The 13,246-nt window shown below is 41.6% G+C and overlaps 1 protein-coding gene across 4 annotated transcripts in view; it reads left to right on the plus strand.

Annotated features, from left to right (window-relative positions):
• Positions 1-13,246, plus strand: part of SUSD1 (sushi domain containing 1) — a 131,387-nt gene that overhangs the window by 25,280 nt on the left and 92,861 nt on the right. For all 4 annotated transcript variants that reach the window (XM_044265134.1, XM_044265133.1, XM_044265137.1 and 1 more), the window contains exons 4-5: positions 1,880-2,032; positions 2,742-2,921. In XM_044265134.1, the coding sequence (XP_044121069.1) occupies positions 1,880-2,032; positions 2,742-2,921 (333 nt within the window). The remainder of the gene's footprint in view (positions 1-1,879; positions 2,033-2,741; positions 2,922-13,246) is intronic.

Below are 13,246 nucleotides of genomic sequence, written 5' to 3' on the forward strand. Positions count from 1 at the left end.
GCATGATAGCTTGGATTTCCTTACAGCATGGCCACTGTATGCCAGCAGAGGGGGAGACGAAGTTGCCAGTCGTCTCCCAGATCAGGTTCACAAAAGGCACAGCGTTAACTTCTGCTGCCTTCTGTTGTCCAAAGCGAGCCTCTAGACCAGCCCACGGGGAGGGGGAATGGATTCCACTCTCGAATCCCCAAGAAATGGCCAACCATCTTTAGAGATGATCTCCCAGATTTTCCCCGAAGTTTGCCGCGTTAGAGATGTACGTTGATCAGAACTGGTAGCTTGTGTGGGCTCTTTCAGCAGTTACAGTAATGATTGCCTCCTAAACAGTGATCAGTGAGCGATGAGGAGGTCATTGGCCCAAGACCCAAATGCAAACAAAAAGGAGAGTATAATGAGTTTTGATAAAGTCACAAACAAAACTTAAAAGGGTTCTGATATTTTCTTCCTTCTTTTGTGAAACTATGGTGTTAGTAGGTTTGAGACAACAAAACAAAATGCTCTTCATCTGGCAGAATAGAATATTGGCCACTTTATAGTGATCCTTCCAAAATTACCAGCCTTCGCAATCCCAGAGCCGGGTAACAACCAGGTTTTCCTCAGTCTTGCTATTCCCTGTTCTTGGCTCCCCTGCCCCCTGCCCCCCACCATGGTTCTTTTTTTTTTTTTTTTTAAGATTTTATTTATTTGTCAGAGAGAGGGAGAGAGAGCGAGCACAGGCAGACAGAGAGGCAGGCAGAGGCAGAGGGAGAATCAGGCTCCCTGCCGAGCAAGGAGTCCCATGTGGGACTCGATCCCAGGACGCTGGGATCATGACCTGAGCCGAAGGCAGCTGCTTAACCCACTGAGCCACCCAGGCGTCCCCATGGTTCTTGCAAGTGTCCTGGGAATAGTCCCATTTCACTTAAGGTTGGTTTGTTTGTTTTGTTTTGTTTGGTGAAGTTGGTGTGTATATGGCTCTGATGGCATTCCTACAGTTTTTATTTTGTTCTCCAAGTCATTTCTGGGGGGAAAATCTGCTAACTGGCAGAGGGGTTTCTTCTCCGGTCTCTGAATTACTATGCGGTGTTTACTGCAGTACCTGATACTTTGGGCTGTCTTCAATCAAGGAGAAAAGTCTGCCAAGGGGCATATATTTTTCTTTTCGATGCTTGTCTTAAGTTCTTGTAATCTTGAAAAAATTAGTGAGACTCTTCTGAATTTTCCTCTTATTACCTGACTTACCCCATGGTCATGAGCTAGAAAGCATTTTTCACTCTGGTTTAAATTGTTTTATATTTGGAATTCTACTTCAGGTTTTTTTTCTTTCTTTCCTTCTTTCTTTTTTTTTTTTTTTAAAGAGAGGGGCAGAGGGGGAGAGAGAGAAAATCTTAAGCAGGCTCCATGCCCAGCAAGGAGCCTGACAAGGGACTTGATCTCATGACCTTGAGATCACGACCTGAGCCCAAACCAAGAGTCGGACACTTAACAGACTAAGCCTCCCAGGGGCCCCATCCTTCAGGTATTTTCAGGTATGAGGTAGAGGCCATCCTTATTTTGTAATTTTTTTTTTTTGTGATTGAATTTTTTTCAGCATGCTTCTCTGGGGCTCTTTTTGTTGCGTGTCAGAGAGTTGGTGATAGTTTTTGGTTTTTGTAAATTCCCAAAACAACATTGACAAGGATTTATTGAGCACCTTTTAGTACTGGTGGCATAAAGAAAGGGTATATGAAAATAACCTTTGAGGAATGAAATAAAACTCATGATGCTCTTGCAAACAAATGCATCCTTTTTTGCAAGGGTAGATTGAGAATGTGAGAAATGGCTGTTCCAATGCCCCTGTGCCCCTGTGTTTCCCTTTTTATTGTTTTTTTTCTCTCCCTTCTTATATCTGGGTCTCAAGACATCGATGAGTGTGAGGTTTCCGGCCTGTGCAGGCAAGGAGGACGGTGTGTGAACACTTATGGAAGTTTTGAATGCTACTGTATGGATGGATACTTCCCAGAGAATGGGCCTGAACCTTTCCACCCGGCCAGAGACACCACGTCATGCATAGGTGGGTGTCTGCCAAAGAAGGGAGCTTTCTGAAAGTGAGATTCTGCTCTCAGATGACTTTCTTCTGCTGGGAGCCTGTGTCCGTGGGGCCTGTGTTGGGGATGTGAGTGGAGATTATCTGTTCCTTTGCACATCTGTACAACCTATTAAATAAAGTCAATATTACCAGGCAAAAAGGGTTGGCTATCTTAGGTTTAAAAAAAAAAAAAAAAAGCTACACTTGGTAAACTTCCGGGATTTTTAGCAGTTAGTAGATATTCTCCCACGAAACATGATTTTATATAGTAAACATAGCTGCCCTCTTAAAGACCAGCAATAGAAAAATGATTCTGAAAATTACAAAGCCGTATATATCTGAAGGTGTTTTGCAATTCAAATGTTTAACTCCACTGGGCTAGGCTTCTCTTTAACTAGTGTGAATTAGTGAGGGTTGACTGCCAAATCCCATCAGCTTTGTGTCTGTGTAGATGCTATTACTGATGGAAGGCCAGAAGATTGAATAGAGACAGTCACTGGAAACATGCCCAGAAGTCAAAATGGAAATGAACCAGTCTATGTAAAATATCGCTCAGATATGTGTGTGTGTGTGTGTGTGTGTGTGTGTGTGTAGGTGTAGGGAAAGGGGACGATGGGGTAGAGGTGGAGAGAGATGATGAGTTTTGTAAATTCATATTCACATAGTAATGAATTTGACGTTAATTTATTTTCAGAAATAGACTGTGGCCTCCCTCCTGAGGTCCCAGATGGCCTTATCGTCGGAAATTACACTTCTAGGCTTGGCAGCCAGGTGCGTTATGCTTGCAAAGAAGGATTTTTCAGTGACCTGGAAGATACAGTTTCAAGCTGCACAGCTTTGGGCACGTGGGAGTCCCCAAAGTTACATTGCCAAGGTGAGTTTTCAAAAGCTCAGGATCCCAGCTTCTGTCGTTTTGAGATTGTTTTTGTATTTCTCTCTGAATTTCTCTTTAGGGTGATGAATGAATTAAATAGATCCAGTAAGTTCCTGTTGTCTCTAAGAGGCATTCTAGTTGATTCTCTTGGTATTTTCAGGAATAGTTACTGGCAAATCATGATAATTCCATCTTTTATTTTTCTGCGTTTGTAAGTTAGGTTTCTCATGTCAACCCACTTGGTTAGTACTTTCAGAACAAAACGTTAAATAGTAGTGTTGACTTTGAGTATCCTTATTCATGACTTTCATGGCAGTGGTTTTAGTTTTTCATGATGCGTTCATGATCTTGGCTCTTTGACATGGATTTCTACTTACATTCTTATACACACTGACCCAGTGCCATGTGCCAGGGGCTGTTCTAAGCACTTTATATCAATTGACTCAATCAATCCTTACAGGATCCCTAGGAGTACTATTATTATCCCATTTTACAGATGAGGAAAGTGAGGCATGGAGAAATGAAGTAATCTGTTCAAGGTCATATAGCTAGTGATAGAGCTGAACTTGAACCCAGAAATTCTGGTTTCAGAAGTTGTATTCTTTTTTTTTTTTTTTTTAAGATTTTATTTATTTATTTGAGAGAAAGAGAAGGCTCATGTGTGCGCCTTGAGGGGAGAGGGGTAGAACGAAAGGGAGAGAGAATCTCAAACAGACTTTGTGCTGAGCTCAGAGCATGACACAGCACTTGATCCTAGGACACTGAGATTATGACCTGAGCCAAAACCAACAGTCCGATGATCAACTGACGGAGCCACCCAGGTGCCCCTGGCATTACATAATCTTAAAGAAGCCACTATCTAGTCTCACTCTACTGGGGCTTAAAAAATTCAGAAATGAGTTATGTTTATTACATCTTTTAGACGTGTTCAAGTGATCATATACATTTCTGCTTTAACCAAGTCATATGGTAAGGTTATATTTTTAGATTTCCTGATAATGATCTTACAAACTAATATCTGGAATGGAGCCTTCTTTCTGGGTCTTTTTTTTTTCTTTTTATCTGGATTATATTTGCTGAACTTTACTTAGAAATTTTACATTAATATTCAGAAGTGAGGTTGGTTTATTTTCTTTTTTCTATGCCATCGTTGTTGGGTTTGGTATCAGTATTATTCTAAATTTTAAAAAAAGAATGTGAAAAAATTTCTCTCTTTCTTCCTTCTCTGGACTACTATAAATAGAATTTTTAAAGGCTTGGGAGATTTCACTTGCAAATTATCTGGATGTGGCTTTTTTAGAGAGGTAGTCCTTGGGCTATTTTAAAAAAACCCTTTACTTTCAGGTCTAAGTTTCCTATCCTTTTTGGGGTCCACTTTGGTAACTTACATATTCCTATGTAATATAGGAGAGAAGTAGAAAGCACTCATATATATAATTTTCTGTAGTATATTCTATAGTATATATTCTTAATATTATAAGTGAAATATTGGAAACAATCCCAAATGTCTATCAGTGGGAGATCAATTAAATAAATCATGGCATGTACATGAAATGGAATATTATGTAGCCAATAAAAATTACATTGGAAAATAATATTTATTGACATAGATTAGGCTTAACAGTATATTACTGAGTTATCAATTATATGAATAACATCACATGAATTTTGAAAAAGCTCATATGCACATATATGCTCATGAAAGTTTAGAAGGTGATACATCAAAATATTAACAGTGGTAACTTCCACTGGGAGGGATCCAGTATGATTTTCATATATGATATTTTTTCTTTATTGAAAGAATTTTAAATGCCTTAGACAAAGTAACAAAGCTATTTTCCATTTTGGAAAAAAGGAAACAGTTTTCACTAAATTTACTGCATAGCTAGGACCTCCCAGTGATGTGTTTGGCTAAGTTAATTCTTGTGCTGTTCTGATTTGTGATTCAGGCTCTAAACACATTTTTAATAGTTAATTGTCATCTTGGGGGTTAAGAAATTCTAAAAGTACGTTTTAGTTCTCACATTATCTTTCAGTGGATCAATTAAAATGCAGAACTTGGATTAAAGTGTGCCCTAATGCATATCAAAGAACTCCCTAAGGATTTATATAGGAAAACCCAAATGAAAGAGTTTGTGTGACTTTGAGAACTAGTTGTCATCTGGATTATTGGACCGAGAATGGGGAAAGTTAATTTGGAGGAGAGTACTTGTTACATTCCCCAAAGAACTGTTATTTGGAAGATCTTCGCTTCTTTTTTCCCTCCTTAATAACGGCTCCGTCTGCCTGCTGACACCCTCCTTCTCCTCCCCCGCGTCACCACATGGCCACCCGCTTCTCAAGGCTGTGTCTGCTCCTCTGAGCACCCCTTCTTACTTACCCTTCATCATCCCTGGGACTCCAGAAGCCTAGCTGTGGGCCAGCCGGCACTGCATTTTCAGCTCCGAGATCTAAAGCCACCGGAATTGGGAATTCTACTGACAACACTAGCAAACTGTGAACTTCCGTGTTGCTGAGGAACAGGTACTTGGTAAGGGAGCAGCTGTGTGTCACAGACCCAGCTTTTGTGTCCGATTTCACTGACTTCCCCATCAGAGAAGGCACAGTTGGTAGACCCTGTTGTTTGCCTTCTCTGTGTGCCACTGTGGCCAGGACCCCTTGACATGGGTCCCCCTCCGAGCGAGCCTCAGAAGTGAGCGCTGGAAGTGAGGAGGAGAGCTCCTAATGCCCAAGGCTTCTGTGGCTCCCTCTTCTGATTTAGGGAGGGATTTATGGCAACATTAGTCCCCCATGTCCATCAGCTCTCTAGAGAAGACAGTGTCAGTCTCTGGTTTGTGCTTCCTATTATTTTACTAGGACTTTTTTAATTTTCAGAAAAGATGGAAGTTTGTATGTGGGAGCCTAAAGAAATTAAATTTTTAAAAATTCAGCCAAGCCAGAAGCAAAGTGAAGGAATCTCTTCAATTGTGTTGTCATCAACAATCAATCTAGAGCCCAGGTCTGATGCTAGATATGCTGTAGCCCTTGTGACCAAGACCATCAGGGGTCTCGGAGAAGAGCAAACACAGGTCCATCGTGAACTATGATGCAATGGTGAACTCCTATGTATTATGTGAGAAGAATGAATAAATGCTAAGAGTTCTCACAGGAAGGAGGATGATTCTGGAGAAGAGGTGATGTGTGCTCTGCCCTTCGTGTAGTTTGCTTGCCGTGTAAGGGTGTGGTGAGGACTGGTTTATAGTGGAGGTAGACCAATTGGAGGGTTCTGGGGGGAAAAAAAAATCTATCTTCTAAGACAAAATCCAAACTCCTAACCATGGCCTCTGAAGCCAGCAGGGTTTTTGGCCTTTTTGGCTTCTTTACAGGTTACATTTGCCATCATTCTCATGAGATCATCATTCTCACCAACAGGCCAAGCTTTTATCAACCTCAGGACTTTTGTACATGCTTCTCCTGTTACTTATAATACTGGCCAACCACCTTAAACTTTTTTTTTTTTATTGTGGTAAAACACACGTGATAAAAAATTGACCATTTTCACCACTGATAAGTATACCATTCAGTGACATTAAGTACATTCACCAGCACTGTTATCTATCTCCAGAATGTTTTCATCATTCCAAACGGAAACTCTGTGCCCATTAAACAATAACTTCTCCCTCCTATGTCTCCCAGCCCCTGGTAACCTCTGTTCTACTTTCTGTCACTGTAAATTTATCCTCATATATGTGGGCTCGTACGATATTTGTCGTTTTATGTCTGGCTTATTTCGCTTTGCGTAATGTCTTCCGGGTTCATCCATGTTGTAGCAGGTGTCAGACCTTCATTCTTATTTAAGACTGAGTAATATTCCATTCTGTGTATACACCACATTTTCCTTATTCACTTGTTTGTTCATGGAGTCTCCCTGTTCTTGGCATAGCAAGGGCCTTCTTGTCTTTCAAGTTTCAGCTTCGGTGTCATCTCTGACAGCATTCTCTCTATTAGTCTCCAGTATACAAGCACATTATTTATGACCATTTTTGTGGTTTATGTCACTCCTACTGGACTGTGAATCTAAGAGCCCTGTGACCATGGAGTCTTGTTCAGCACGATCTCTCCAGCACCTGGCACAGCATACCTAAGAGCATACCTAAGTTCCGTGGAAGCACCCGAATCCTCTTCAAAAGGTGGCACAGACCATGGCGGGCATCGAATTGGCTCCCAGACTGCTGTCCAGCCTATCCTGGGCTGAGCCTTGCTGAAACCCGGGCCTCCTCTTTGGTTTCAGTTCTCAAGTTTCATGTCTTTTCCTGACTTTGTCTTCCATATCTTCACATGGGCTTCTCACTTGGCGTGACCTCTCAGTGCAAGCCAGGCCTTGGACTGACTCCTGGTTTTCCCTATATCCACGCAAGTGGCCCTCCAAAGAGAGCGGTCTGGCACCGTGGGCTGCTGGCAGAGGCAGAGTTTCTCCTTTGAGTTGGTGAATGAGAATGGGACATGGTTTCTAAAGTCTATAATAGCAGAGCCTGATTTCTCCAAAGGTGGCCAGCACTTTAAGGTGGACAAGGTTTTCTGTAAACATTGTCTCATCTGATCTCTAGAAATGCCTTTTGAGGTGGTTAATTGGTTATTTCTCATTTCACATATATTCTATTTACAACAGATAGGGGATGTTGTTTCCCATTCTCACCAGAGAGAAAGTGACTTACCTTGTGTCACTAGCATATGTATCAATATGAGAACCCAAAGCACTTTCTTGAAGGCAGCATCCATGTTAGAAACAACCCTTGTGAGTGCTGGAGGTGGGAGGCGACGAGGAAAGGCTGGAGGGCCTGGGAGTCCACGGTGTGGGCTGGGACCCGCCCTGAAGAATACGTATTATTGTGGAGACAACTCTTCATCTTTTGAGGTTCTTGTAGTAGAGCCCCATCTCTTCTCTGCCAAGTTGAGAGTATTTGACAAAGTTCTGATGTAAGTTGGACCACAAATTAGGGCATTCAGGTGAGGGGCAGTTGACAAGTTTTGTTGCACTGCTCTCTTGGGATTTTCAGTCAGGCTGTGGAGAAGGTTCACATGGAGGCCAAGCAGGAAAGAGTGCTCTGATTGACTCGTGGTGCCTGCCGTGGGGCAGGCTGGACACAGTGGCAGCCACATATCTTGTGTTTATCTTCTGTGTTCCAGGTAATTGTTTGAAATGGATTTTGGGCACCTCACCACACACTGATCTCAAACATTTAGGAAGACCATATTGATTTCCTGCCTGCACACAACACATCTCTTGTGTTATCCTTTTGCAGTGTAAATGCCACTAAAATATATCCCTTACAAATGTTCAGAGTCACTGGAGTGTGCAGAACGAACCATGATGCTGGTTATGAGACTGCCATGGGGTGGGGAAGTGGGAACCTTAGAATCGGAAAGACTTGTGTGAGTTTTGGGCGAACCACTCGGGAGTTCCGGAACTAGCTCTAAACTTCTCTCAACAGGTTTCCTTCTGTAGAAGGGGTAAGATTGTTTCCATCCTGTAGAACTGCTATGAAGATTTAATGAGAAACAATGGTAGAAAGCACTCGGTGCTGCCAGATTCATATTCACCATTGTAATGAGACGGTCATGATCTAGGGGGGAGTGGCAGGTAGTGTCTCTTACCAAAATGTCAGATCATTGCGAAACTTCCCACCATAGAAGGGAAAGGTCTAAAATTCTCCAGCTTTCACTTTACCTAATTTATTAGTTTTCAGTTCAAGTATTCTGCCTACAAGTAGAGCATTAAAATAAAGAGTTTTAATGTTACTTTTGGAAAAAAAGAAAGATTCATGTGCAGTTCAAAGCGTCAACAACCATTATCACCTCTACAAACGAAAGATCCTTACAGGAGAGACATTGAAAACTCTCTTTTCTTTCCAGCACTCACGCTTTCACCTATTCTGTCACCCCTGCAGTTTCTGGACTCTTCAGATTCTAGCTGTTTTCATACCAGATGCTATTTGTTGACAATAAGTGTTGTTACGTGAAATGGAATTTTTTTTTCTTCTTCCAAGTGAGCTTTCTCTATGAATATGATCAGAAGGAAATGCATTGTTCATCAAGGCTAAAGTTCATGGAAGACTTGGGAATACAAAATACATCAAAAAGTTATTATTATTATTTTCTGCTGCCTTAAGGGCGAGTGGACTTTTTGGTACTAATGAGCTCATTAGCTTAGTCACCGCAGTTAATAAGCTCTCCTTGAGAATGTGTTTCGTGGCATCGTACAACCCTCCCATTTTCCTTTGATGATCGTAATAACATTTTCTAAATGCAAGTTGCCACATACTGAGATGCTAGATTCCAACCCCCCACATCGATGATACGTGGAATAAAGAGCTCAGATGACCCTGGAAGAAGGCTCTAACTACATGTGGCCAAATTATGAACATGGCATAAAATACGTGAAACTTCGTCGTAAGGTTACATTTATTCAGCCCCATTCCTTAGGCCGTATTTCTTACCGGTACACGTCACAAAGATTAATATTCATAGGAATATTAATAACTCACATGACTGCAGGGGGTAGTCTAAAAATATGGGATGTAGGTATAGCCCATGGAGAGCTTACCATGAAGGGAGGGAAAGGGACATTTTTCCAAATGAAGCAGATGAAGACAATAAAGGTCTAAGTGCTGAATTATTTGATCCAGAACACAAGTATAGTGGAGACTCTGGTGTTAATTTGCCTGACCATTTGGCCTCTTCCAACCTGCCCCACCCCACCGATCTCTAGGTGATCTGTAATTCTGCTTTGACTCCAAGGCACAACAGGGACATTTCTGTTATTGTTGTGTAAATGAAAACTGACTTTAATATGATTTTCTTCAGTTTTCATACTTGTTTCTGCTCCTCTGCCAGAGCTCTCCAGCTAGTAGTTTATTTCTCTGGAAAGACTTTTCTTGAGTCAATATCAGCCTGTGGAATAGGTCTATCATTCATTCCCCTGGTAGCTGGCAAGATGTCTGCCTCAATTTATGGACATTATTGGTCTTTTTTTTTTCCCTTTCTCAGTTTGGTATTTATTGCTCTCTAAAACAGTCTTAGATGAAGCCTTATATTACTATGTTATTTCTGAAATCAATCACATTATTGTGCTGATGTTTCTAATGAGAAGCTGCCATTGGGGATGATACCAGTGGTATAGCCCGTTGATTAGGTGTTATAAATTGCTGATACCTTTCATCAAACAGTTTTCCTTCTGGAATGTTTTCTTGGGTTGCATATTTGTAATTTTTTTTTTTTAAGATTTTATTTATTTATTTGAGAGAGACAGTGAGAGAGAGCATGAGCGAGGAGAAGGTCAGAGAGCGAAGCAGACTCCCCATGGAGCTGGGAGCCTGATGTGGGACTCGATCCCGGGACTCCAGGATCACGCCCTGAGCCGAAGGCAGTCGTCCAACCAACTGCGCCACCCAGGCGTCCCTCTTGGGTTGCATATTAAAGCTAGTAGTGTAGATAAACATTTTTACCTTCAAGATATGAAATGGAATTACAGTATGAATGTGGTCCTTGAAACAGGCACAGCACAGTTCCCCCCCACCCCATTTTGAAGATGATTATTTGAATGAAATCAAAGATAGTGGGACGGTAAGGAAAAATTCCCCACCATGGGGGCGCCTGGGTGGCTTAGACAGTTAAGTATCTGATTCTTGTTTTCCACTTAGGTCATGCTCCCAGGGTGGTGAGATCTAGCTCCACATCAGGCTCCGTGCTTGTGCTCGGCGGGAGTCAGAGGGGAGTCTGCTCCTCTGCCTCTCCCCCTACTTATGCGCTTATGCTCTCTCTCCCAAATAAATAAATCTTAAAAAAAAATTCCCAGCATGTTCATAATTAGTTGACTGTATTGCTGACACATCTCCAAACGTTGTTCCTTCATAATATAATTAGCCAGAGAAATGTGTGCTTAAATGAACACCCCTAATGCATATCTAATGCAGATTTGTTTTTCTTTCTTTTGGTTATAAACTGTTTTTAAATGGCTTAGTTCCTTGTGATAGTGAGAACTTTGGGCATTTCGTGGAGGACTGTAATTTTCTTACTACCTATTGCAGCCTCCGTTGGATTGATTTTGGAGTCTTTCTTAATGGTAGCCATCTGCTTTCTTGGGTACCACTAAGTCTGAGTAGAAGTGGTGGAGGCTGCCATCCCTCTAAAGCATGATGGGAATATCTGTGACAGGGCCATATGCCAGGCCAGACCCAGGCCAGAACCCCGTTATGGGGTTAAGCATCAGTACTAAGAAGGCTCCAGGGTATCACACAGATGTAAGGTTAAGTCTGTTTCCAGCAGCTGTCTTGCTCTGGGAAAGCTGTGGGAGACAAGATTTGGAAGAGGGAGTTGTTACAGAACTCTTCCATCTGATTTGAATGCTTCATTATGCAACCTTTTCTCCTGAGGTTTTAGCTAACTTCTCAGCTCAGTCCTATTCAGGGCCTAGACTGGACCCCTTCACTGTAAGGCTCCCCAGATTTAATGGACTTGGACTTTGGGGTTCATACATCCCATGGCTTGAGTACGGGCTCTGTCTTCTATTGGTGGTGGACTTTTGAACATGACTTAAGCTCTTAGGAGCTCTGAGGGGCTCTCAAGCTCCATATTCATATCTTTAAACTTTGTGAGGAAGAAACCACCTACCTTGCAAGGTTTTCTTTGATGAATAAATGAGATAGTATATATTTAATAAACATGTTTAGTAGGACTTTGATGAATGCTACTATGATTAAAGTGATTGAGGTTCGGGGCACCTGGGTGGCTCAGTGGGTTAAAGCCTATGCCTTCGGCTCAGGTCCTGATCCCAGGGTTCTGGGATTGAGCTCCACATCGGGCTCTCTGCTCAGTGGGGAGCCTGCTTCTTCCTCTCTCTCTGCCTTCCTCTCTGCCTACTTGTAATCTCTGTCTGTCAAATAAATAAATAAGTAAATAAATACATCTTTTTTTAAAAAATTAATTTCTTTTCAGCGTTACAGAATTCATTGTTTATGCACCACACCCAGTGCTCCATGCCCTATGTGTCCTCCATAATACCTACCACCTGGCTCCCCCATAAATAAATAAATCTTAAAAAAAAATAAAATGATTGAGGTTTGAACAAGATTCCCAGAATTCCCTGGTACAACACTGATATTAGTTTTTATGAGTCTTTTATTCCACTTTCATCTATGTGGCGTTTGGTAGGTGTGTGTTCCCTCTGTTGGATAACAAATGTAAAGGTAATGTGTACCTGTCTTGTTATTTATACTTACAATTTCTTGATGCCTCTTTCTTTCCTCAGGGGCTGTTACTCATATCAAAGGAACATTTGTTACATCTCAAACAATGATAAAGTAGTGGCAAGCTATCGATGAACAATTACTTATTGTATTTACTATGCAAAACGTATTATTTTAAGTAGGCTTTGTGGGAGTTCAGGAGATGATCAAATAAAGATTCTGTTCTTTCCAGACTGACCATATATTTGGGAAGACATAATATATTCAGAGAAAGACATTAAGCCCTCAAGCATGTGATGATAAATGGTAGCTATTCCTACTAGTATTTAATTTAGGTTCTGAGCTGAGCGTGTGCATAAAACTCAAACTTGGAAGCTTGTAGAAATGTGGATGCCAAGAACCCAACTCCGTACTACTGATTCGGAAGACTTATCTCTGGGTAAGGGGAGAGGCTGTGCTTTCCAAGTTCCCTAGGCAGTTCAGATGTACAGCTGCTGTTTAGAACCATGTGTTTGATCCAAGTCATGCTAGAATCCACTCTATCTCTCACCAAGGGACTATCCATCTTGAGTAGCTATGGGACGGGAACTCACCAAGTCATGGTTGCCCACCACTGGGCATCTCCCTGAGTCTCTGAACTGTAGTCCCCAGAGACTGAGCTACTGATCTCTCATCAACTCCCAAATTAATATTTTTGATACGAATTTTTAAAAATCTTATATTTTTACATGCCTTCCACTATTCTTAGTCACGTCCAAAGGTGGAAGCCAACATAGGTATCTTCTGTACTCTTATACCTTTAGAATCTGCACTTCTCCCTTAACCCAATGATCTATCACTAGGTTCCTTCCCAAACCTCTCCAACGTGCTGTTTAGAATTCCAGCTTCAAGGTCCATAAACCTACATAAACCCTTACACTCAATCTCTTCACTGCTGTTCCCTCTATTCCCTGCTATAGCTAAACCCTAGTTTTAGCTAGAAGATATTTTAGATGTCAGCAATGACTGGGCAGCCTTATGAAACATTAACCACCTGTTCGGTTGGTTGCCCAGGTACACAAAAATATACTCATGTCTTGTTTTGGGCCGGTTGATACGTCT

The sequence above is a fragment of the Neovison vison genome, chromosome 9 (assembly GCF_020171115.1).
Source record: "Neovison vison isolate M4711 chromosome 9, ASM_NN_V1, whole genome shotgun sequence".
NCBI lineage: Eukaryota > Metazoa > Chordata > Mammalia > Carnivora > Mustelidae > Neogale > Neogale vison.